We start from the raw sequence: 26,688 nt of genomic DNA, 5'->3' as shown, positions 1-26,688 counted from the left end.
ACCTTATTTTGATAGCATTTCTGTCTACATAGTGACCTCTTTCTTTCCTTTGTGGTCCGTCTCTTCTTCTCGTCACAGGAAAATGATTAACAAGTCATCTTCTACTAAGTTCTTTTTTTGGTACTTTCTACACACACTCTGGTTCTACCAGACCTGGTAAAAAAGTAGGCCTACTGGTCTATTGTAATTCTGACAATGAGCATCCTAACATGTTATATGAGATAATTATTCAGCATAGATATATTCTTATTAAAAAAAAATGTAAGCATTTTTGTCCATTATTGCCCCGCTCTGTAACTTTGCAAGACATCCATTTAAAATGTGATTGTTTTCATTACTTATCTTGACAATGCTATTTTAGTAGGTTGTGCTTTTCCCCAACGTAGTTGTCCTTTGATTCATGAGTGGAGAGTTGACACATTTCCTCGCAGTGCAAGCAGTTGATTTTGTTTTAAGCTAGGAGGTTGGACTATGTTTATGTAATAACTGAAGTGATGAAGTACACTTCAAGCATAAACAAGAAAGAACGCATCATAAGTTATTCAAATGTACTGCTCTATGTAAAGATATATTTTCTAATTGATCTACCAGTGTAGCCATGTTATTTATACCTTGTGTGCATCTGTTTTTAGGCATGTATGTATCTAAAAAGAATAAAAACAATTTTGACCATAGCATTAAAGTTACATAGTCCTCTTATCAATATACCCATATAATCTGGCAAAATTCTTGCATATGACAATTTTGCAAGATGTAAAAGTACTAAAGAGTACGTAAGAGTAGTCAAATTAACTTGCCAACATACTAAACCTGTCAACCTACCAACCAATTAACAATCCCCAGATGCAAAATCCTGGTCAGCCAACAGGTGATCGTGTTTTAGTCAAAGTCTATTTGGCCATAATTCAACAGATTATTGCCCTCGGACCAAGCCGCGTGCTGTGCTCCGTCCATCTCTGAGGCTACCTGGTTTCCACTGGCCAAAGCGTGACTCTGTCCACCGATAGTGGCATCACAGTCTGGGCAGCGTCTGCTCTCCATTGCCCCTCCGCACTCCGTTATGATATAGACATGGCCGTTGGGACACTTGTACCAGTGACCAGGTGGCAACTTCAGAGCTGAGACGACCATCTCCCTCTCCTTATCACTAATGCCAAGGCCCGTGTAGGGGATCTTTTCTTCTATATCCTTTAGGGTCAGCTTCACTTTGACTGCGTCTTCTTCAGTGAACGAGTCAATCTTATCCAGAACCCTCCTGATAGCATCTACCTCATCCTGGATTTTTGTCATTTGTTCTCTTGCGTCTGCCATTGTGCACCGTGCGTTGAGTTCAGCCAATAGGGTGAGTCTCTGCAGCTCTTTTTGCAAGTCTGAGACTTGTTGTTCAGTGAATTTCTGATTTGGGTGAAGAAGCCATTGGAGGAACACATCAACTTTGTCCCTGAAACTGAGACTGTGGTTTCCAGTCATCTCCTTCCTTTGGATCTTGAGAAGCATGGCGGCTCTCTCCAAGAACAGCATTGTATGTTCCAGACCCAGCAAGTCATTAGCTGTGAGATCTGACTCTGACAATTGGCTTTGAACATGATCTTGACATTTGTATGGCAAATGTGTAAGAAGTTGTCTGTTGGTTTCCCATTGCACTTTGAGGGTGTTGCTTTCAATTTCAATATCTATCTTGTGTCCATTTATCTTCTCCTTGACTTTCTCTATCTCGGCCAGGCTGCGGTTGATGTGAGAGCCGTAGCGAAGGTTTCTGCGGATCGGAGTGCGACATCTGGGGCACTCTTTCAGTTTGATGACCATCTGCTCATTTTCTTCTGACTGCTGGTCCATCTCCATGTATGTGTCCATAGCTTTGGACTCAACAATGTGACTACAGTCCTCCAGTTGAATGAAGTAGGCCTCGGGATCGTCCTCAGAGCCGAAGAATATTTCTGTAACCTCGTCGTGATCACAGACGCAACACTTCTTTGGACATTTGTCTCCGCAGAGGCCTATGCAGGGGTGGCCGCAGCCCAGCATTTTGGAACAGGGCTTCGTGCATGGCGGGCGGTCACAAGGTTCGTGGCAAAGCTTGCTGCAGCTTTGGTGCGGACATTGCCAGGCGCAAGGCTCTGTGCAAGGGGCACAGGGTTGGCCACAACGTTTCTTGCATTTGCTGTGGATGCAGACGTTCTCGCAGGGCAGCTTGCATGGAGGGCACTCACTGGTGCAAGGTTCCCTGCACTTATGGGAACAAATGAGCAGACGTTCACAGTGGTAGGAGCATGGGAGGTGATAGCGCCCCTGGTTGCATTCGTAGCAAGTACCAGTACAGCTGTGGCCACATTTCAGCTGTAGGTCACATTGTATCCTACATTTAGGCTCATAGTCCTTTGTCTTGTAGAAGCAGTTATCACTCTGGGTGTGTCCACACTCGAGAATCAGGGGAACCATTACCCTGCATTTGAAGTCAGCAGGGTCCATGTAGCAAGGGACCATTTGCTTGTGCCCACAAACTGGTATGGTCTTCTCAATCTTCACCGGACACGCTGGGCATTGACGGTGACAAGCCAATGGGCACCTGTGTCCACGATCACACAGTTTTCTCTCACAGTGTTTCTCACACTTGTACTTCTTGTGCTTGGGGTCATAAGGATGGCATACTCGAGCACAAACATGGCCGCAGTCCAAGCGGAACTCACAAGGCATCAAACACCCCCCTTCGGGGGCTTGTTTGAAGTCCTCAGAGCAGGCGGCCTGAATCTGTTTTACTTGGTGGTTCTGACAGCACAGAGTGAGCGCTTTACCCATCTGATCATTCTCTTTCAAGGTGCCGAAGATATTGCTCCACAGTTTGACCTTGCTCAGTATTGCACTGTTTCCGATGCAGTAGAGGCCTTTCTTGGCACGTGATAAAGCCACGCAGACGCGGTTGGGAATGTTCAAGAAGCCCACACTGCCCATGGTGTTGCTGCGGACCAGAGACAGCAAGACAATGTCGTTCTCTTCCCCTTGGTACTTGTCAACCACATGCACTTTGACCCCTGCAAACTCGGAGGAGCGCATCATATTGCGCAGGCAGAAGAGCTGTCCGCTGTACGTGGTGAGGATAGTTATCTGTTCTGGATTGTAGTCCTGCATCAGAAGATAGCGACACAGAGCAACTACAAACATGGCTTCATGTTTGTTCTCGTGACTTTTCCCATCTCTGAGGTTTTCCTCTAGGTGGCTGTGCTCCAGGAAGAACAGATTGGTTTGGATGCCCTGTGATAAAGCAGACAATCGAGAATATACATTATGGCTCTGAAAGGATTATCTATTTGGACATATACAAGTATTAAAAAACATTCAATAGGAGGAAAGAGAGACGTTAGGAGACAATTTTAAATGTAGAAGGGACAAAGAAAACTAGTTGATAGTAAAATAATATCAGATCAATAGATCAAATGCACTAACAAACAAAAACACACACTGGAAACGCCATCTCCCCTCATAAGGTCATACGCTCTGAATCCCTCTAAATAGATGTAAAAGCCTCAGGCCAGTAGGTGTGTACTGCTGGAGGAGAGAGCAGCAGATGTCTGCCCCCCTGAGGCAGAGGCAGTGGATTCAACAATCACCTTGACGTTGTCGTAGTCCATGACTGACGGGTGGTTCTCCAGCTCGGGGTAGATGTGAGGAGTCAGGAGGCGGGCGATGTCGGGCCTCATGCGATGCTTGACCCAACGACCACACACACACACACACACACACACACACACACACACACACACATTAAGAGAACATTAAAACAGCCCATCATCGTTTAATCTTTTGCTTACAAACCAATAAGGGACATCAGTGAAGTGTTGAACCCAAATTCAGAAAATATTATATAATATTTGGTTTTGCTTTTATTGTTTCAACATGTTTTATTTATTTTAAATATGTTTTGTATGTAGAAAGACCCATACATATTAACACACATCACATCAATATATATATTTAGGTCTACAACTTATGTCTACAACATTTCATACTCTCTGACTGAGAAGAGTGAATATTTCCAGCCTTTCTTAAATCAAGGCAGGAGGCTGCCATCGTACCAACCTGATAGTTGAGCCTGACGAAAGGGAAACCAGTTTTCACCAGCCTCTCGAACATGGAAACCTCCAGACTGAAGTTCTTGGCCAGATCGTACACTGTAGCACTAGGCCGCAGCTACCAGGAAAGAAAATATCAAAAATGTATATGTATATATTGTGGCAACCCGTTTCCCCGATTGTCAGATACCCGGTAGGAATCACACAGAAATCAAGGGTTAAAGCCGCATTCGGCGTTTATTTCACGAGAATAATTACTAGTCTGTATACTCGTGCTAGGGTCTCCGTGAGCCTCTAGATCGCCGGCGTGGTGCGGAATCCCTCCGTGTTGCTTCGCCCTTCTCCCGGTCTAGCGAGCGCTCCCGCCGTGTCACTTGCCCGGCGCTGTGCGGAATCCCTCCGCGTCCCTTGCCGTTCGCCCGGTCTGGTGCTTACTCCCTCCGTGTCACTCTCCCGTTGGTGCGGACTCCCGCCGTGTCACTCTCCCGTTGGTGCGGACTCCCGCCGTGTCACTCTCCCGTTGGTGCGGACTCTCTCCGTGGCACTTCCTGGTTCGCCCGGTCTGGTGCCTTTTAAGCCCGGCTCCTGGTCCTTTCCCTTCCCCCGGCCAGGTGTCTCCGATTGCGCTGATTGGGGGGAGAGACGTGGTGCTCTCTGTCGCCGGCTGGAGGGTGGCGACGGTAAACCCCCGTCTACTGCGTGTCCTCGGACCCACCCGGTCCGAGGTCTGGCGGCGGGATGCCACACTCCTCCACCGCTTGCTCAGGCCCCTGGTCGTCGGTGAGCCCGCTCAGGCAGGCATCCCGGCGTGACAGGGCGTCGGCGTTCCTGGCTCCGGCCATCCGCTTCAGGGGGGCGTGGTTGGTGACCAGGATGACCTCCCTCCCTAGGAGATAGTACCTGATGTTTCGGAGGGCCCGGAACCACCGCGTCACTCGTGCGTTGGGGGGAGAGACGTGGTGCTCTCTGTCGCCGGCTGGAGGGTGGCGACGGTAAACCCCCGTCTACTGCGTGTCCTCGGACCCACCCGGTCCGAGGTCTGGCGGCGGGATGCCACACTCCTCCACCGCTTGCTCAGGCCCCTGGTCGTCGGTGAGCCCGCTCAGGCAGGCATCCCGGCGTGACAGGGCGTCGGCGTTCCTGGCTCCGGCCATCCGCTTCAGGGGGGCGTGGTTGGTGACCAGGATGACCTCCCTCCCTAGGAGATAGTACCTGATGTTTCGGAGGGCCCGGAACCACCGCGTCACTCGTGCGTTGGTGTCCCTGGCTCCGGCCATCCGTTTCAGGGGGGCGTGGTCGGTGACCAGGATGACCTCCCTCCGCCCTCCACCGGCTCTGGGCTTGATAGGCACACTCGTGGTCCACTGTGATTCGCTGCAGCGGCTTGGCGGTCGACGCCTTCTTGGAGCCGGGGTCCTTGGTCCCCTCCTCCATCAGGTCGTCGTCGTCGTGGCCCGTGGGTCCAGAGGGGACCCAGTGGTCGTCTGAGCTCTTGTCGGGATCTGGAGGCTTCACAGGTTTACCTGTCTCCGGGAGGTCGTCCCCATCCACATCCAGCGCGATGGCGGCTTCATTGGGGATCGACACGGGCAGGTGGTCGTCCTCAACTTCTTTTGCGGAGTCCCTTGCTCCGACTAACGTCTCTGCCGCTTCCGTCTCTGCCTCTGCCTCCGGCTCGGTGTTGACGTCGGCCTCTGGCTCGGCCTCGAGCTCTGGCTCCAAGTCGGCCTCGAGCAGCGCCACGGCCTCTGGTTCCGGTGAGGCCTCTGTCGTGGGCTCGGTGTCGATGTCGGTCTCTGGCTCCGAGTCGGCCTCGAGCAGCGCCACGGCCTCTGGTGCCTGTGAGGCCGCGGGCTCAGCCTCCTCTGTTCGCCCTCCAGGGGGCGACAGAGGCCTGGTGGCCCCGTAGGCCTGTTGAGCTCCCCTCACCCCTCTGCGGGGTGGTTCTCTCCGGCTCCGGAGTTCACGCGCCGGGTCCTGTAGCCGGTGGAAGATCGGGCAGTCCTTCCCGATTAGCAGCGGCACCGGTAGGTGGGGTACGATCCCTGCCCGCGTCGTGAATACCCCGTGCGGGGTCCGGATGACGACGTGGCAGGTCTCGAACGTCCGGGTGTCCCCGTGTATGCAGGTCACCTCTATGGGTGCGCCCTCCTTCCCGCCCGCCAAGTCGGGGCGGAGGAGAGTGACCACGCTGCCGGTATCCACGAGGGCCTGCGTGTCCTGGTTCATTACCCGCGCCGGTATGGTCGGGCTTCCCGTTTTCCCCTGCGCCCAGCAGGTCGCTCGCATGCATGGCTGCGTCTGCTGCCGGCGTGGCTCGTCTCGCGGCCCCGCCTCCCACGGCCTCATCTCCCGCGGCCTCGTCTCGGGCCGCTTCGTCTCTGGCGGCGTCGTCTCCGGCAGCGTCGTCTCCGGCTGCAACGGGGCGGCGGTCGCGGCGGCGGTCGCGGCGGCGGTTGCGGCGCTTAGTTCGGTGAGCCGTAGTACGACCTCGTAGCGCAGGGCCAGACTCTCCGTGGTCTCCCGCTGCTGCTGCTGGGCGGCCGTCGCCGCGGTCCCATCCGGGTTCTGCATGCCAGCTGAAGGGGGTTCCCTCACAAAACCGGCCCGTAGCGCGGTCGAGTTGCCTGCATTCTCCACCATATGTGGCAACCCGTTTCCCCGATTGTCAGATACCCGGTAGGAATCACACAGAAATCAAGGGTTAAAGCCGCATTCTGCGTTTATTTCACGAGAATAATTACTAGTCTGTATACTCGTGCTAGGGTCTCCGTGAGCCTCTAGATCGCCGGCGTGGTGCGGAATCCCCTCCGTGTCGCTTCGCCCTTCTCCCGGTCTAGCGAGCGCTCCCGCCGTGTCACTTGCCCGGCGCTGTGCGGAATCCCTCCGCGTCCCTTGCCGTTCGCCCGGTCTGGTGCTTACTCCCTCCGTGTCACTCTCCCGTTGGTGCGGACTCCCGCCGTGTCACTCTCCCGTTGGTGCGGACTCCCGCCGTGTCACTCTCCCGTTGGTGCGGACTCTCTCCGTGGCACTTCCTGGTTCGCCCGGTCTGGTGCCTTTTAAGCCCGGCTCCTGGTCCTTTCCCTTCCTCCGGCCAGGTGTCTCCGATTGCGCTGATTGGGGGGAGAGACGTGGTGCTCTCTGTCGCCGGCTGGAGGGTGGCGACGGTAAACCCCCGTCTACTGCGTGTCCTCGGACCCACCCGGTCCGAGGTCTGGCGGCGGGATGCCACAATATGTATGTGTTTTAGTTCAAGGCATGTCCCCTTTAGGGCCTTGGTCATTGAACAGCAGCCTACCTGAGTAAAATACTACATTTGTTTGAGTAATAATGTGTCAAGTTGCTTTACTTATAGCATATGTGATTGACACTTCTAATCAAGCGGGAATTATTGACTCTGCAATATTTCACTTGTTGTAGTTTGACTCTGCTCCCCTAATCCAACCCCCTCAGGTATGGAGCTTGCATTAGAGTACTGAGTATAGAATACAGAGTATGTCACACAAACAATTTCACTGCACATCCTGTATGAGACAAATAAAAATCTTTGAATCTTGAATCATTAGATTAGTTATCCTAATGTGTCCACATTATAGGGACAAAGGGAATATTCCCAGGGAAAGGGTTTTATTTGTTATTCTCTTTTCTTTTCAAAGGGCCTCTATTTTACCAGCAGGTGTGCTGATGTTGATTTGCCAGTACAAGCTCTTTCAAAGTCGACAGTGTGGTAACATCACACATGGCATTGTCCGCCCAGGTGTATGAAAGTAGGATTCATATTATTATGGCATCTAGATCTTCGTTATTGTTAATTTTGGTATAATCTCTAGCAACATTTAACATTTTCTTGAACATGTGTCTTTCAAGCCAATAAAGAAATTGAATTGAAGTTGATATTAAGATAGATGGATCGATTGATCACCCTACCAGCCCTCTCAGTGGACTGTATCGACTGGCTTGTATTGGCTAATCACCAGAGACCCTTTAACTAAAGTGCTGACGTGACATGGTGCAGCTTTAAGACCCAACATGTGTTCTCTGTTGTTATTGTTGTTGTAGGAGTACCTGCTGGTGGTCTCCGATGAGGATGAGGTGCTGACACTCTGGGTTCAGAGAGGTGATGGTGTGGGCCTCCAACACCTCAGCAGCCTCCTCCACTATCACCAGCCGCGGACGCACTTCCTGCAAGATCTGACGGAACTTGGCCGCCCCTGTGGTCGTCATGCCGATGACCTGGTTGGGCATTACACAACATTTTGATGTTTGACAAATGAAGCCTCTTGAATTTTGCATCTACCTCTTGAATCGTAAGTCTTAGTTTTACCAAAAGGTGTTCTAAAAAAAAGATAAGTAACTTGGCTGAATATGTGCATTGACCACCAGGGGTGCAAATGATTGTAGCCAGTATGCTCGATATTGCATATAATAGTGAATTCACAATAACCTGTGAATAGCCCACTTAAAGTTTAAGTAGATGGAGATTAAAATCCCATCTCCGTGCGTTACACTCTGTCTAGCACACTACCCGTGGTTTTCAAGCATGATACTGCAATCTCTTTCCTGTATGTTCCTTCAACCGGGATGGCATAACTCTCTCACTCTATAATAGCTGTGGTTATACCTTGGCGTTGCGGAGGAGGCTGATTTTCTCGTTGAGCCGCACCTCCTCCAACCTTTCCACCGTGTTCTGGTATTCCTCCATGGACTTCTGAAGTTTATCTTGCAGAAAAGCCCTGTAGCGTGACACCCATAGCCTGCAGAAGATGACGTGGGGAGAGAAAAACACACCATTTTCTTTTACGATCCTCATCAGGAACTTCAGAACTTGGACCCCGTGGACGTCATGCCGTCCTTTTAGGGATACTATTTTTGTTACAAAACTTGAAAGAGAGTTGTATCCCATAAAGCAGGGGTTCTCAACCACCTGGCCGCGGACCGGTACCGGGCTGTGCAGGATTGGCCAATGGGCCACAGAGATTTAAAAATAAAGCCTACTTTTTTTATATGCTTATTGCATACTTTTAACAGACGATGAACAAGCTCATCTTTGTTTTAATTGGCTTGAAGTTTACACAGTATATCACAGTCGTGTTGTTGGACTGATAGACTGCTATTGTCTATTGATAAAACAGTGTTTTTATTCTTAAACGTCCCATGGCATTCTACTTTATGGATGTGTAACCCCAATGGGCAATAGAATATATGCAGATGTGGTACAGAAAGGGGAAATCGAGAAATAAGTATATATTATATGGAAATAAAATAATGATAGTAAATGATAATAAATAATAATTATAATAAACAGGGCCCAATTGTCTACAAGGTTACATCCTCCCCTCTTAAATATCATGCACGTCCCGTTGCATGTTACTCTAAAATAGGGGTTGTTATTTCAAAGGCTTGACTCTGTGACCAATAATCTTGATCAACATTCAGGGAATCAATAAAAGCTTTACTTAAACCCTGGAACAATGACTTAACCACTGTGACTAAGGGATTTCCTAGCTCGGGATAGTCAAGTCTACGGGGTGGTTGTCTAATTCTCTCAGATCTTCTGATGGATTGAGGTTCAGTGTCTGAGTGCTCATTGATCTGATTTAACATTTCTGTTTCTGCATCATTCTGGCTTTCTGTATGTACAGGGCTCGTTTTGGTCTGTAGGTCTGGTGTATCTGCTAAGGAGTACTCCTGCATGGATGGATGCATGTTCGTTTCACTGTCCTTAGCCTCAGGTTCAGACTCTCCATTTGGTGTGTTTCCTTGTACCATTTCAGGTAAGTATGGCTCTGTTTCTTTTTCAGGTTGATGTGATACATGGCTAGACTCCTCATTCACAGATTTTTGCATGGAAAAAGTTTCAGGTGAGTGAGGAACTTTAGCCGGTTCATCAGGTAAGTCATTTTCACAAGAGGGATCTCCTGATCTTCCTGTGGTTCTGAACCAGGTGAATTTGCACATGGCTCTCCTTCAGATTTTTCATATTCCTCTCTGTGAATGTCTGTGTTTTTTATTGGGTTGTCAATGATTTCGATGAAACGTGTCTCTTTTATTTCTTGTGATGGTTCAAAGTGATAACAGGTATCTTCGTCATCCTCTTGATTCCAGCTGTTATCCTCTGGTTGATCTGGGCTTTGTCGGTTTCTGGGTTTTTGAGGTTTACTAATGCGCTCAGGTTCCTCTTCTGTCTGTGAGAGAAAACCACAAGGGAGTAAGAGATCCCTATGGAGTGTTCTCAGAGGTCCAAACTCTTTTTCTGGTCTCACTGTGTATACAGGCATTTCGCCCATTCGTTTGGTGACTATATATGTAGTCGATTCCCACCTGTCTGCCAGTTTGTGTTTACTTCTGAGACGAAGATTTCGGACTAAGACTCTGTCTCCAACATCCAAGGTAGACTCACGAATGACTTTGTCAAACCTCTTCTTGTTTTTGTCAGCCACTTTGCGAGAGTTATTGATGGCTACTTGGTAGCTCTCCTCAAGATGGCTTTTCAATTTTTTCACATACTGTGAATGTGAGAGGGGCTGTTTGTCAGTGAGTGGTAGTCCGAAGGCAATATCAATGGGTAGACGGGGTTGCCTCCCAAACATAAGTTCATATGGGGAGAAGCCTGTGACATCATTTCTGGTACAGTTGTAGGCATGAGTCAGCGGCTTAACGAAGTCACGCCAGTGGGTTTTCTCTGTGTCCTTCAATGTACCTAACATACTCAGTAAAGTCCGGTTGTAGCGCTCCACAGGATTACCTCTGGGGTGATACAGGCTGGTTCTTACTTTGCGTATACCTAGCAGGGAGCACAGTTCTCGGATGGTATGAGATTCGAAATCTCTTCCCTGGTCACTGTGGAGTCGCTCTGGAAAACCATAATGGACTAGGAAGTGTTCCCACAGACTCTTTGCCACAGTACTGGCCTTTTGATCTCTTGTAGGGATGGCCACGGCGTACTTTGTGAAGTGATCTGTGATCACTAAGATGTCTTTTGTGTTCTTGCTATCAGGCTCTATTGAGAGGAAGTCCATACAGACTAGCTCCAACGGCCTGGTGGTATTAATGTTTACAAGTGGGGCTGCCTTGTCAGGAGAGGCTTTTCTGCGGACACACCTCTCACAAGTTTTCACTTTCTTCTCAATCTCTGAGGCCATTTTGGGCCAATAGAAGCGAGATCTTGTAAGTTCAACTGTTCGCTCGTTTCCTAGATGGCCCATATGATCATGAAGGTTTTGCAACACAGTGAATCTGAGGGCCTCAGGGAGAACGAACTGCATCAGAATCTCTGTTCCAGACAGGCACTTTCGGTAAAGAAGATCGTCTTGTAGCTCAAGGCGCTTCCATTCATTCAAGATCAAGTGAAGATCGTGGGAGTCAGCTTTGTAATTGGCAGGTAAGTTGGTCCCTGCTTCCAACAAGCGAATGACTTTTCCAATGACAGGGTCATTTCTCTGCATCTGCATCAGATCAGGTTGACTGTACTTTGGTATAGTCAGAAGACCATTCTTAAGATCCTCCTGTTCAAACATGACAGGGATAGCAGCAGGGGACATGGCAAGAGATTGTACCAGCCCAAAGGAAGACAAGTCATTCTGCATAAGGACTGTATGTTTCTGGCAGGTTGCGGCAACTGTATCTGCAAGGAGGATTTGTGACCCTACATCCTTGAAAGATGACATGAGATGGGATCTGAACTCTTGGATACGACCCTCCTCCTCAAAACTCATGTCATCTTCCGCCACACCATGTTGCCTTCGGGACAGACCATCTGCATCAAGATTGTGTTTTCCGGGTCTATATTTGATGTTGAAATTGATTGTGGACAATGCTGCCAGCCAGCGGTAGCTAGCGGCATCAAGCTTCGCCGTGGTGAGAAGGTAGGTTAAAGGATTGTTATCTGTGATAACAGTGAATGTGTTACCATACAAATAGTCGTGAAATTTGTCTGTTATGGCCCATTTAAGGGCCAAAAATTCTAATTTGTGAGCAGGGTATCTGGACTCACTGCGTGATAAACCTCGGCTTGCGTAGGCAATTACACGTGTCACTCCGTTCCGTTCTTGGTACAGAGTAGCTCCAAGACCGATGGTGCTTGCATCTGTATGAAGGAAATACTGAAGTTTTGGATCAGCATAGCCTAGCACAGGTGAAGAAGTAAGTTTTTCGATAATGCTTTCAAAGGCTTGCTGACATGCATCACGCCAACGTTCTCCAAGCGGTTCCTTGGGATTTAGGTATTTACCGTCACCCGGACTGGATTTACAGCCTTTCCGAAGAGGTGGGTAGCCTGCGGTGAGAGAGGTAAGTGGTTTAACTATCTTTGAATAGTCCTTCACGAACCTCCGGTAGTAACCGATAAATCCCAGGAATGACTGGAGTTCTTTCAAGGTTTGTGGTCTTGGCCAGGTTTTTAAAGCCTCTGTCTTATCGGGATCAGTTTTCACTCCATCTCTGGACACTATGTGTCCTAGATAGCGAACGGAGGTCTGAAAGAACTTACACTTTTCAGGTGAAAGCTTGAGTCCGTATTCTTTCAGGCGTTCAAGGACATGAATGAGCCTGGTCTCATGCTCCTCAAGTGTACTGGAAAACACGATCAAATCGTCAAGGAAGACAAGAACTTCTTTCAGATTGAGGTCTTTCATGCACTTCTCTATGAGCCTTTGAAAAGTGCTTGGAGCGTTTGTGATTCCTTGGGGCATACGGTTAAATTCATAGAACCCGAAGGGGCACACAAAAGCTGTCTTTGGCTTGTCTGCTTCGTTCATTTCTAACTGGTAATACCCAGATTTGAGGTCCATAACAGAAAACCATTGTGATCCAGCAAGAGCTGAAAAGGACTCCTCAAGATTTGGCAGTGCATATGCATCACGGATGGTTTGCAGATTTAGTTTCCTATAATCCACGCATAACCTCACGTCACCATTCTTTTTCCGAACTACTACAATGGGCGACGAGAATGGAGACTCTGACTCTTTGATGACGCCAGCATCTAAAAGAGCTTGCAGATGCTTTTTGACTGCTTTGTAATCATGAGGATGAATCGGTCGGGATCTCTGTTTGAATGGGTTCTCGTCTTTAAGCTTAATGTGATGTTGGGTCTTAGTTGCATGACCAAAATCGAGGTCATGGTGAGAAAACACATCAGAGAAAGTATTCAACTTTTGAGTGATTCTCTGCTTCCACTCTTCAGAAAGAGGTGAAGTACCAAAGTCAAAACTCAAAGTAGGTTTTGAGTCTGTAGTCTGCTGCTGGTGGGGACATGTAGCAGAGACTTTTTGGTTATTTTGATCTGGTACAGGATTTGGAAGGACACTACCAGGAGCAATTAACTCAGCAATAACACAGTTGGTAGGCAAGATGATGTCATGATCAGTCTCGTTTCTGAGTAGCACTGGCACTTTGTAAGGACCATGCGTTGGCAGGGTGATCAGGCAACAATCGACAAAGACACCACCTGGCAGAGATGAGGTAGTTGGTTGTTCGAGTAGTGCCCACAGCTCAGACTTTGCCTGATTAGCACCCACAAATCCCTCAAGCAGCAGTTTCTGGTTTGCAGGAAGAACTTCCTGGGTCCGACCCTTGAGGGTCACCAAACCTATCTTGCCACTATCGGCTTGTTTTTTCCTGACCTCAAGTGTTTTTAGCACCTGCTGATAGCCATAGGAAGAAAATTGATGATTTGGCAAGGGCGATTCGCACAGCAGCTCATACAAGGGGTCAAGAGTGTTTGTGCCAATCAGCAGTGGGGTGTCACTGTTTGAACGAATATCAGGCACAATAAGAGCTAAGGTGGATATTTCAGGTTCAGTTTCAAAGAAGTCTTTTGGGAACTTTATTTCGATTTCCACATATCCGAGATATGGGACAGTCTGGCCATTGGCTCCTTCGACCTCAAGAAGGTCGGCTATCGGCTTGATTTGATGCTTAGATAAATGTTCTTGGTAGAAGGCCATGGCTATGGTTGTGACTTGTGAGCCAGTGTCGAGTAGACAACAGCAGTCCACTCCATCAACTGCTACTCTGGCTGTACATTTTCTTCCCACAAGTCGGTGCGGAAGTTTGTTGTTGCGGCAAACACCAGCCTTTAGGCTCACAGCTTTCTTAGTCTTTGTAACGATAGGACGATGCTCATTTTGAGCTCCCGTTTGCCCTTCAACAGAAGCTCCAATTAGTTTAAATCAGGGGTGTAGTGGTGACTTTCCAACACACGCTGTTTCTCTCTTAGGGCTTTCTTCTTTGCCTCTACTAACGCTGGGTTTGGGTCATAACTGCAAGCAGAGGCAATGTGAGCATCTTCACCGCATCTGAAACAATACCAAGGTTTTGGCAACCTTGCTGTGATCTGTTTGAGTTCTTGTGTTTCTGGTTCACTCTTTGTCTTTTGCCATTTGTTGATCTTTTGATGCCTTTTTTGCATGTTTCTCTGTGCTGTTAACTTCGAGTTGCGCTACTTGAGCCTGAAGATCTGCAATCTGCTTTCTGAGGTCGTTAGTAGTAGCAGAGGAAATATCCTCTGAGACAGGATCAAGACTGCCAATGCTGGGCATGCAGGTGGTCTGGAGATGGGAAAGAGCTTTTGTCTTAGTGATCCCAAGGTGTTGTTTCATCCTTGTTGCTTTATTTGACTGCTTATCCTCTTCAGTACGTACTAGAAGCAGGAGTTCAGCGAAAGATGGAGGCTCACCTTTGCGTTGTTCAAGCTGGAGATTGGTTATCAGTGAGCTATCCCAGCAACCACGACAGAATTGACGGAGAAGGTGCTTGTTAGCCTCACCCGAAGCAATTCCATTCCTTTTGATAACTAAGCTCAAAGCAGTGTGAAGTCTCTGCAAGTAGTCAGAAGCTTTTTTACCAACATTCTGGTTGGTGTTCAAGAAGCGAGCAAAGAGCTCATCACCATCCTCCACTATGGAATAGGCTGAATCAAGCAGTGTGAGATAAGCATTAGAAGTTGCTTTTGGACCAAGTGATTTCACGATGATGGAGGCTGGAGGTGAAAGACTTTCAACTATTTTTCTTACAGTCTGGGTTTCTGAAATTGTGGGATCATTCAAGCAGAAATCCACACTGTTGCGCCATGCCTCATAGTCAATTTCGAAAGCAGGGCGCGGAACTCTCCCAGAGAAGGACTTCAGTCTATAAGCAGAGTTGGAATGAGATGCTACCCCACTGCTTTTTACAATGTGCTCTACAATGACACGTTGCACCTCAGGCATGCTGAGTAGGTTGGACGGGATCTGGGAGGTTTGAATTGTCTTACCTTGATTTTGAAAGGTTTCTGGACCAGTCTCACTAAGCTGAGGGGTGACACTTACTGGGAGTACATGTTCACTAGCAGGGGAGAAAGGTGGTGTGGTTTGGGGCTCATCTGTAAGGGGAAATGGCTCTTGTTCTACAAGGGTTTCAGCAACAGTTACTGGGACCTCCCTCCCCACAGACTCTCCGATCCTACCCAACTCCACCCGCAAAATGTCTTCAAAAGACCTGCTACTCCTTTTTGCTAAATCCCTCAACTCGGACAGGTAGGTTTCGGTTACTGAGGAACTTACTTCACTACTATAGACACTTGATAGGCTTTGAACACGGTGCACAACTTCTGGGTGTGCAATGCAAGGTCGGTCAAGAGGTAAATACAGTTTCTCAAGCTCTTTGACTGTAGCCTCATGTTGGAACTCAACGATAACAGTTACTTCTCTACCAACTGAAGGCACATCAATCAGCCTAGCTACAGGACCAAACTGTTTCAGGAAGTCAAAAATTTCATTGTCTGTCTCGATGTGAGTAAGTCCACTGACTAAAACAGCGTTCAGAACCTTAACATTTTGTGATTTCACAATGCACCAAAATAAAAGTGAAACTCAAATTAAATGAATGGCAAATTAACCTTAGGTTGCTCCAGTTGTTCAAATGTGGTTCACCTTAATTGTCAAGGTTGCAAATGTGCAGTTGTCACAAATAAATCCCTCCTGGCTAGCTCGCCAAGTTTTGTAACCCCAATGGGCAATAGAATATATGCAGATGTGGTACAGAAAGGGGAAATCGAGAAATAAGTATATATTATATGGAAATAAAATAATGATAGTAAATGATAATAAATAATGATTATAATAAACAGGGCCCAATTGTCTACAAGGTTACAGATGCTTTACTATAGATATTAGTGGGCCCCAAACACAGTCTTTGAAGACGTTCCTGAAATTCAGCCGTGGTGCAGAATTACAGCCACTACGAGCCAGTCGCACATTGAGCTTTCCCCAAATGCGCCGTTTCGGTGTCTTTATGCAAATGAGGAGGAGAGAGGCGGGTCAAGGAAGAGGGTGGGGGTGTGGCCCTGAGCAGCTTGCGGCCACGGTACCATGCGCTCGGTTTACAGTGGATGTATCGCAATGACGAGGCACACACAGCCTTTGGCCGTGTTCTGTAAATATTGTAGAACACTCCGGCGGGAGTCCTGGAGCTCTATATCTAAATATTATCATATTATACATAGATATCTATTTCATATAATATATAATATCACGGCCAAAAGCTGTGTGAGCAACCAGACGATGTTATGGATATCAAACGACTGCGTCGGGTTCTCCGATGTCTCTGGTTCTTCCACGTCCACATCAATCTGAAGTAGACTGAACCATGACATGGAGGAGAAGGTGATTGTTGCCCGCAATTGTTGACCATGGTTATCTTCCGCCGGAGCCTCGCTGCCGAGGGACCACTGCCTCGGCCCACACCCCTCTTACGCACTTATTGTATGTTGTACCTCCAGTCATTTAATGTACGCACTTATTGTATGTTGTTCGTACTTCCACTTAAAAATAGTACCTACCATTGTGTAGCATCTTATCCTAGCTATCCTTGTTGTGTATGGGGAATCGGTTTACCTAACAATTGTTAGTGCTTGGCACTTGTTACTATGACCATCCTTACTGTACAAACAGTGACATATTGTTTCTCTTACTTCTGACAAATGTGCTAATTGTAAGTCGCTTTGAATAACAGCGTCTGCTAAATGCCCCAAATGTAAAATGTGAATTTAAACCCTGAAGAATCAAACCGCAATCTTACAACATTTTCTTCTGTTTTAGTCGCAAAAACATCATATTGCCAAAGATAATCTACCTTTTCACATATTTAAAGCTTCTTTCTGCATTACATACATTTATTTTTTAAAGAAAGTATTAAGTGAAGTCAGGATAAATAATTGAAAAAAAAGGTCATGAGGAAGTGAAAGTGAAAAAAGTTCACCCATACCGATAAAGTCTCCATCGTTCTGCCAAACTCAGTTGCCAAGCGTCAAATATGGCCATTTCCTCTGCTTCAGTCATATCTGATTCCTTATCCAGTTCCTTCCGGAATTTTCTCTTCATACATTTCCTCTGGTTTCTTTGCATCTGAACAATTCAGAATAAAGTAATATAATAAGGTTTTATTCTAGGTTACAATTACAATTCCAAAGTATGTAAGAACTACGATTGCTTAGATCACTTGTCTGTATTATTTCAGATGAATAAGTTAAAGGTTTAGCGAGTGAAATTTATGATACGGCCATGGTCTATTCGCTCTTCCTAAATACTCCCATTGCCGTTGAGCAAGGAACTCCAATTGTCTTTCTTTACTTCATGAGGCACTTGAGGCTGCCTTGACATGTTAAAAAAAACACTTCAAAAAGCAGCTAAAAATTTTAAAAGATGTATTAAAGATGCATGACGTCACTGTTTAACAGAAACAAGGCTGTCAGCTTTACCTGCCATTCCTGGTCACTCTGGCCCCTCTGTTGGCGGACGTTATTAAAGTTCATTGCCAGAATCTGTTCCTCTGCTTGGTGCACTTCCTGCTGCCTGGTCATCCTCGATTTTGGACGCTCAAAGCCGACTTCGATAAATCGCTCATTGTGAATCTGGTCTGCTTCCTCAGCGTTCTGGATCATCTCATCCGGTTCCGCTTCTGGGTCCGATTCAATGTCTGATGCATTGAAACCAGGAATTGAAAATATTATTTACGCAAATCTTGTTAAGAAATGTGGCTGCTTATAATTTCTTCCCATTCCACTTTATTTATTGATGTATGTAATTAATACATCAATGTGTGTATACAGGAGATTTGTGTACTGACTTATGTCAATCTACTGTGATACAGACTGTGATAGTCAGTGTAGCCAGGGATATTACAAATTGTATAAAAGATATATCATTCAAATTAAATTTAAATGTAATTTAAATATGAAATAAATGTTCTGAAGCTTTTTTGTATGATCAAATTATTTGTTTCCTTTCAATTGTCAGGGTATAGAAGAAAGTCTTTGAAAGTATCTAACCTAAAATATCCCTCAGGCCTCCATCAAAATCCACTCCCCCAAAACACATTATTAGCTGGCAAGCAGGCCTCGACATTAATGATTGCCCGCTTGCCCGGTGTCTGTGATCGGGCAACTTAAATGTGACATTTAGTTTCCCGTTCGGACAAGTAATTTTTTTTTTTTAAATACACTAAATATGCCTACAAAATAAACGTCCCCTATATCGCGGGAGAGGAACTTTCTACAGCGCTGTGCGTCGGTTTTCGGTAAAACAGGAGAATAAGAATCATAGTAATAATTTGTGTTCAGTCACTTCCGTATAGCCAACAGCCACATACGGAATAGAAGAAAAAGAAGAGTCACTTTCGTTATGTTCCTTCAGCCTCCGAAAACTGGCCAAGTGTCAGGTAAATGTAACGGAAATAAATAAATAAAGATACCTGAAAATAAGACGCCGCCAGGATATGAAACAATAAGGCAAAGGAAGTTTCCGTGGGTCCATCTTGCCGGCGGGTAAAAGTTAACTGATTGTGGTTGTGACTACCCCGCAATCGGATTCATCAACACAATTTCACTGCATTACAGGTGTAGTATGTTGAGGACAGTTTAGGACACTGTATCAACAAAAATCACAACGACATGTAGCTATCGATAACTGTGCGATAACAGCACTTAAAGTTGTGGGTTGATTAGCCGTTACAAGCTGTTTTGGAAATCTGTCCCTTATGACTTCATAGGTGGGCGTGTCCACCTAGATGTGTGACGGATAGATGAGCAACGTTTGCTACAGTCAACTGGGTAGGCTGGTAGACTGATCTATCCAGCACACATCTAGGTGGACACGCCCACCTGTGATGTCATAAGGGACAGATTTCCAAAACGGCTTGTAACCTAATCAGCCCACACCTGGTGGCATGTCATGGGACCTTTAAATCTATCTGTTTTAGGGGCCGTCTACAAATTACACCCCACAGACTTCACCGTGGAATTGTTTCAGGAAAGAAATCACCACAAATCAATAAAAATACATTTTGTCATTCTGATTGATGTAGTAGTTGCCAATGGTGGGCTGTTACTTACTACAGGTGATTATTTTCTGATAATGAATCATTATATTACTTTGCATTATAGCGAATCGGGATGCAATACAAGCCAAATAATAATCAATAAAAATAAATGTTAAAATAAATGAATATATCTATTAATTAATTTTGAGGCCCTAGTGTTTCTTCTGTTGGGCTAGCTGGTTTGACAGCGTTGCAGCCATAATTGTTATGTTTTGTACATGAATAAATTATTATAATTCAACAAATACTTGGTTTACATTTTCCATTTTGGGCAAGTTTGTTTTGCTATTGGGCAAATAAAACATAACAGAAAAAGCTTAAAAAGCTTAATGTCAAGGCCCGCAATCTGTCTTTAAAGACTTGTGGAAGTCAATGGTCATGTGCAATGAGCGCAAGAGAATGAAAATGCTTTTGGGATGTAAAGAGGATTTACAAAATATGACAAAAATGCTTTGCAATAAAATAAATTGCCAACCCTAATTTTAAATTTGTACAAATATGGATGGCTGTTTTCTTCAACAGTGACGGAACCAGAAGGGCAACCATTAAAGTAGTTTACAATTTTGTTGTTAAGCAGGAACCTCACCTTCATGTGCTTCCTCTTCCGCTTCCTGCTGGAAGGATGTGGGACCTAATCCCAACCACTCAACCATCTGACTCTGCCTTTTTTCTCTTGAATGCAGCTTTTTGTACCAGCCAGCTTGTTGGGAGAATTGCATGGAAGATTAATGATGTACATTAAAAATATCATATGAATAATATGAAAAACAAACATAATTAAGTCGCTCCATATGAGCATGCTGTTTGTGTCTGTTCGTAACAGACACAAACATGAATAACTTACAGATGGACCTTGCAGGCGGTTCCAGACTGGGCCAGTGTCTATCTGAAATGTATTTCTGTAGAATGTACTTGCGGAGGACCCCCTTCTGACTGCACTGTAGTTGTACCGAGTGAACATTGACTTCATGCTCCCAACTTTGCAGATCGCTTATAATCTATTAAAAAAGGTTTAATCGATTCAACATTGTATTCGTAATTGTGTAGGACAGTGTCCAAATGAACACAAAAAGCAACATAAATCATAACCAAAAAGTTGCTCAGGTGGATACCAAAAGTATCTGACCTAAGAAGAGCTTTAGGTTAGCCAGCCAGCCAGCCAGCCAGCCAGCCAGCCAGCCAGCCAGCCAGCCAGCCAGCCAGCCAGCCAGCCAGCCAGCCAGCCAGCCAGCCAGCCAGCCAGCCAGCCAGCCAGCCAGCCAGCCAGCCAGCCAGCCAGCCAGACAGACAGACAGACAGCCAGCCAGACAGACAGACAGACAGACAGACAGATAAATAGATAGATCTCCTATCTAGTTGCTATGATTAGCGGTCGGTCAGTTTGTCAAGGGATCTCACCTCTGTAAAAGCATATCGTAGGTAGTTGGGCAATTTTCCAGCCTTACGGAAGTCTTCCATTAGATGTTTAAGGATGAAGGGCTTTAGGTCCTCGCTGTTGCTCCGGCCCCCCACTCTCACGATGCCTTCTCTTTGAAATTTATGGATACCTTCAAATATCCAAAGGAAGACGAAGCAAGAGAGCAAAACTTAAAGCAGTGTGAAGCAATTTGTAGATTGGAATATGAGCAGAATAGGGTTGTACTCTCACAGAATTCCCAAAAGATTTTACCCATTCCAATACAATTATAAAGTGAATTTGACATTAAAGCTGAGGTATGCAAGTTAACCAGAATTTGTTAATTTTCAATATTGCTTAAACTTCATTAAACATGTTGAAGAGTGTTATGTAGAGCATCCTGATAGGCTGAGTGACAAGAAGAAGCTCATTCTAGAAGAATCATGTGCATAGAGCTGGAACAATCAATGATCAAAGGAACTGCAAAGCATATGCCCCAACCATGGATGTATTGAAAGAACCATGTTACTTATTTCTATTCTTACTTGGTAACTGTATCTGAAAAAGTAAGGAATCGACTTTCAGTTCATATCTATACGGACATAAAATTGTGCTTGCTCATAGCAGTTAGTTGACAGCGAATCGCCGATAGAGCTAAGCTCTTCAGTGGTTTCTCCTGCTTCTCATCCATGTTGGTAGAGCGAGGTGAGACAGGCTCGGTGGTCCTGGTCGAGGGACGAAATGAGACCAATAGGAAGGGTCTGTGGGCCACATTGGCTGTGGTGGCAGTGGTGCTTACCCTCCAGGAACTGGTCCAAAGCGTGGTTTGTGTAACACACGACAAGCATTGGCGCAGCCTCCTGACCGGCACTCCAGAGTTCCTGGTTGGTCAACAGAGCCTTGGCGATTTTAAGGCCGACGTGGGTCTTTCCTACAGACGGATCAGAAATGTAGTTACAGCCAAACAACAGCACGACATGCTTGCTAAGCTTTACATTCCTGAGAAACCATCATCTCAGGTAAAACCACCCTACTTTGAGTATGTTTCATCCTGAGTCTAGTTTTAGCTAGCCTGAATCGGCATGGGGGCCTCTAGCAATTGCATGATTCCCTGTCTCCAGCGAGCACCCGTCCCAGACCACTAGGTGAACTCAGGACCAAATACATTCCCTCACCTCCTACACTAGATAAGACATTCCATGACTACAGGGTCTCACCAAAACAAAAGCTTCTGGTTTGAATTGAATCATCAAATGTTTGTCGACCATTCAGAGACAATCATCCAAATAACTGGATGAGAATGATTCGGATTTGGAAATCCCATTTTTGCTAACAATGATCAGGTAATCCACCTTTGTTTTGTGCCAGTTTTCCAAAGCAACATTGGATTGGATAACCTTGATCCAGATACAAACTGATCCAGATACAAATCCTACTAAAAAAAGCATGGATGCGGATCCAACCAGGATTGGAATATGAGATCTAATCCTACAGTGTGTTCCCCCACTTTTTGTACCTCTCCTCCCAGCACGACTTTGCCACATCAGAAAATGTGTGAACCATCCGAAATCAGCTAAATATATATATAAATATATGTATAAAACTTGAATTGCCAATTAATGTTTATTTTTGATCTATGGTTAAAGTAGAAGTGTCTACCAGTGCCAGGGGGTCCTTGTATGATGGCTAGCTCCTGAGTGAGAGCCAATTGAAAGGCTTCCATCTGAGACTCGTCCAGGTCGAGGGTCTCCTTGGCAGGCCAGTCAGCATGCCTGAGGCAGTGAAAGGGCTCGATCTTCTGGTTCTTCTTAGGGTCTGCCACCTGTTCCAGGTTGTACGTGTCGTTTTCCCTCAGATACTGTGGGGGTTGCACATCTGGGCTGCACTCCACTATATACCTGAAGTGGACACATTGGGGATTGACACATTGGGGATTTGGTTGTAAAATAAGGACATACAAGTGATTCAGGGAATTAAAGAGCACCCAATGTGATGTTGACTTACTGAAGAAAAAAAATAAGGTTTAATGAGGTGAGATTGTATTGTATTACATTAATTACCGTATTTCCCGCACTATAACGCGCACCGGATTATAAGGCGCACCTTCAATGAATGACCTATTTTAGAACTTTTTTCATAAATAGGGCGCACCGGATTATAAAGCGCATAGCATAGAAGATACTGCAGTCAAACGTTTGACTGGGGATGCGTTATGCATCCACTAGATGGAGCTGTGCTAATTGTATAGCTCGTCACGCACAACGCAACTGTGAGGACGAGTTGCTGCATTTAGCAGATATAAAACTGGAACCTTTATGACAAAAAAGTAAAACACAATTACGCAGTTCCAAACCTTAGATTTTTTAAATATCTTGCAAACGTGAATGATACAAAGTAGAGCATCGCACCCTCGAATCTTGTAGTGTGGCCAGTCTTCCGCCCGATTTCCTGGCTCTGTGATCGTATAGTGTGACCTTCCGTGAGTAAGCGCAGTAAAATGCTGTGTGCACTGACTACGATAGCCGTAATGCTGCAAGCGGTGTGGCTTTATCGTAGTCGTAGTGAAACATTTTATTATTATTATTAAATTGTTTTTATTGGTTTTTCATACTGAAACATTTTGACAGAGCGCCGTTTACAACCAGTATGGATCAACCAATTAACCAATTGATCCATATATAAGGCGCTCCGGATTATAAGGCGCACTGTCGTTTTTTGAGAAAATTACCGGCTTTTAAGTGCGCCTTATAGTGCGGAAAATACGGTATTATCTTTCTATAAATATACTCTCACGCATGCACAGACATTGTATCCTGCAATGTCTGTGTATGTGTTTTTTTGTTAGCGGAAAATAAAACAAATGTTTAACCTCTGAAAGGGAAGCTCATCTCCCTGTACTTCCTGCAGGCCCTCCAGAACATGGCGGTAGGCCTCAAAGTAGGCAGACGTCTCCACCATCAGAAACGGCTGATTGGTCTGTAGGAAAAGGTAGGTATTTGTTGCTAGATATTCATTATACAATGCCACCTTAGTTCTCAACACAGTAACACAGTAAAATACACAAACTCCTACCTGCATGGTTGCCAGCTTTTGTTTGCTCTCATCAGAAAAGATGACCTGAATTCTGCCTTTCTTCACGTCTTTCAGCTCTCGTTCAGATACTGTAGCAAACAGGATGCTCTCAAAATTGTCACACGACATGCACAACAAAGAACCATAGAGTAACCGCTTTGAGCTTTCCCAGCGAACAAACTGTTGAAAAAGATGGTTCCTTCATTACATCATAACAGTATAATCAAAACAATGTTAAATTGTTGTTGTGATTAATATAGAAAGGCAGTTGGACGTCGGTCCACACACTCACCTTCAGAGGCTCAACGTCAAATTCGATAACATAGGCTAAGCCTGAACGTGTGCACAGAGGCGACTCCAATTTGGCGTCAAAGTACACACTGATGTCATTGAAGCGCTCCTTCTTAAGCTGCTGGGTATTCCCCATGTCCAAATCGCTCCAGATCAATCTCTGGATCCCCTCACGTAGCGGCCGCACAAAGTCCTCTCTCAGCAGTCGGAAGTGCGTGTCGAGGTAGGTTTCTGTGTTGGCGTGTTGGCGAGTAGTGGCGTTGGGCCTCAGGTAGGGTGTCTTATTTTCATGGAACTCCTCTCGCGTTGGATAGATGGGTATTGTACGAAAGTTCTCCAGTTCTTCCTCACCTGGATGAGCAGAAGTTTGCACCTTTACAGTTTTAGAGTTACAGTTACAGTACATTTGTTAGCATGTTAAAAATTAATGAGTCTCAAGTCTAAATCTTTGCCAGCATTTTAAACTAGTCTTAAACAATAAACATCCGTTCTTAATAATTGATGACCTTGGTTGTCGAGTTGGTCGGATAAGAGGGGAAGATGGTCCCGGTCTGAACGCAGGCTCCCCTCCCTGGATCTCTCTTGGAGTTGCTGGCTTAAAGCCTGGATGTCTTCCAGCTTTTCTTCAGTTGGACGTGCGATGTCAACCCCAGAGTCCCTCAGGCCAATGAGAGAGGCCCGCAAGAGAACCACCAGCACAGACACAGCCTGGACTGAGCTGGCTGGGAAGATGCTGAGCACCTGCAGCACCAAATAATATACATTATAATAATAATCATAATAATCATATTTACCATAATCATAATCCTAAAAAGAGTAAGTTAGGCACACAAGTCATTTATGACTGGACACACTGCAAATATATATAATCAATACTTCCTCTCCATCAACAAAATCTGTTGCCTTTCTTTGATTGAACTTTAACAGCAACTATTTACCATCACTTTGGTTGTTAAAACATTGCACAACAATTGGGATGTCATTTAGTGTGTACAGCTGCCTATGCAGCCTTCGTACCTTAGACAGGACAGCTATCATGTTGTCAAAGTGCTGCGGGTACTGTTCCCTGCGGGTGGGGTCGGACTCTGAACTTATTCCGCCTACGTATTGCGGGAGGATGGTGCGCAGGAACCCGCTGTCCTTCACCACACCAGCAAGGTGCTGGACCGTGCTCCTATCCACGTGCGACTGGAAGGCCCTGCTCAGGGCAGAGCAAACGAGCTGCACGAGGTCATGCCGGATATCTCGCTCCTCCAGGAGCGCTTGAAAGGCAGGAGAGGAGGAGAGGGTGATGGCCACCTCGGAGGGCGGTTTCTCAGAGAGCTCCGCCAGCATCGTGTAGGTCATCCTGCGACCATGTGGCGCTCCCCCCCTGGTGTCGCTGGGGGGGGCTGACCTCGAATGAGGCGCCCTGCGTCTTGATCCTCGACCGCCCCCCCAACCCTGACTACCACATTGACCTGCTCCAGGGGCCATCCCACCACGCCTACCCCCCCTGCCGCCTCTGGCGTTTCCTTCTCTCCTTTCTCTATCCCCTGTTCTTCCTAATGATCTATCTCCACCCCTCCATGATCTACCTCCTCCCCAACTTGTCCCTCTCCCTTGTCCTCTGCCTACTTGACTCACATCAGGGCGTCTTTGATCTCTCCAACCTCCTCTACTTCCTCCTATCCCTCCTCTGTCCTCCCATGGTCCTGTGCTCCCTGTAGCAGCCGTGCCGTCTTCCCCCCACTGTGTTCTCCTCCGCCTTTTACTATTTCTACACTCACTACTGGCCCTCGTCTCTCGCCTGAAAGAGTCGTTGTCACCTGTATGATTCAGGGGGGGGAGCAAAATTGTTAGCCAGTAGAGAAAGTGTAGTAGGCTATTACACTGACACGTTTCAGACATCCTCTAAATTACCTCTTCCATAATTTCTCTTCATGGATTCTCGACGCCCTGTGTTTTCAGTTGGTCCATCCATACTTTAAAATGTCGCTAAAGAAAAAGAGGAAGGCATAAAATTATGTCAGTTTAACAACATCAAGGACAGGTGTGCCCATGCAGGAGAAACTAAGTTTCATTTCCTCCCCATGATCTCTGGAAATGGATCGGTTAACAATTATTTTCTGAAAGGAAGTACAAATGATACGACTAACGTTATATTTTGTGTTGCTACTGTTACTAAACGGACAACTACAACTGTATATTTTTGTACACAAATACAGGTTCAACATAAATAAATTATAATCATTAATAATTATAATTATAATAATAATCTATACAATGTAACTCGGGGACTCGAGCACTATGTATGATGTTAGCTGGTTCATTGAATTTGCCTAGGCAAAATAAGCGTTCTCATTTAGCCTATAAATACATCCTCATTTATGTTATTTCAAGTCGTCATAGTTAGGGTTTGTAGTTAGTTAGAGTTACACCCTTAAAGATAATATTTCCTTTAAAGACCAACCTGAACGAACCCTTCGCGGTTCTGCGTGGGCCAACTTTTCCGGATCCACAGTGAAG

At 46.0% G+C, this 26,688-nt stretch overlaps 1 protein-coding gene across 1 annotated transcript; it reads right to left on the bottom strand.

The window, feature by feature from the left end:
• Positions 1-26,688, bottom strand: LOC307083950 (NFX1-type zinc finger-containing protein 1-like). Its single transcript, XM_079748025.1, has 19 exons — positions 26,633-26,688; positions 26,083-26,157; positions 25,198-25,988; positions 24,687-24,921; positions 24,182-24,531; positions 23,890-24,069; positions 23,687-23,793; positions 22,477-22,715; positions 21,617-21,748; positions 20,820-20,968; positions 20,266-20,419; positions 20,008-20,121; positions 17,803-18,020; positions 17,310-17,449; positions 8,689-8,821; positions 8,133-8,300; positions 4,075-4,185; positions 3,606-3,701; positions 1-3,249 (listed from the first exon to the last, which is right to left on the bottom strand). Exons 2-19 carry the CDS (start codon positions 26,141-26,143, stop codon positions 880-882), a joined length of 5,748 nt encoding a protein of 1,915 aa, XP_079604151.1. The 5' UTR covers positions 26,144-26,157; positions 26,633-26,688; the 3' UTR covers positions 1-879.

The sequence above is a fragment of the Pollachius pollachius genome (genome assembly GCF_949987615.1).
Source record: "Pollachius pollachius genome assembly, chromosome: 12".
Lineage (NCBI taxonomy): Eukaryota > Metazoa > Chordata > Actinopteri > Gadiformes > Gadidae > Pollachius > Pollachius pollachius.
Note: the sequence above shows the minus strand (reverse complement) of the source record. Positions and strands in the feature narration are given on the sequence as shown.

Coding starts and splice junctions, on each gene's coding strand:
- LOC307083950 (XM_079748025.1), bottom strand. CDS start 26,143: ATGGATGGACCAACTGAAAACACAGGGCGTCGAGAATCCATGAAGAGA. Junction 4,186..8,132: donor TCATCGGAGACCACCAGCAG/GTACTCCTACAA, acceptor CTTTCCTGGTAG/CTGCGGCCTAGTGCTACAGT. Junction 3,702..4,074: donor TCGTCAGGCTCAACTATCAG/GTTGGTACGATG, acceptor CGTTGGGTCAAG/CATCGCATGAGGCCCGACAT.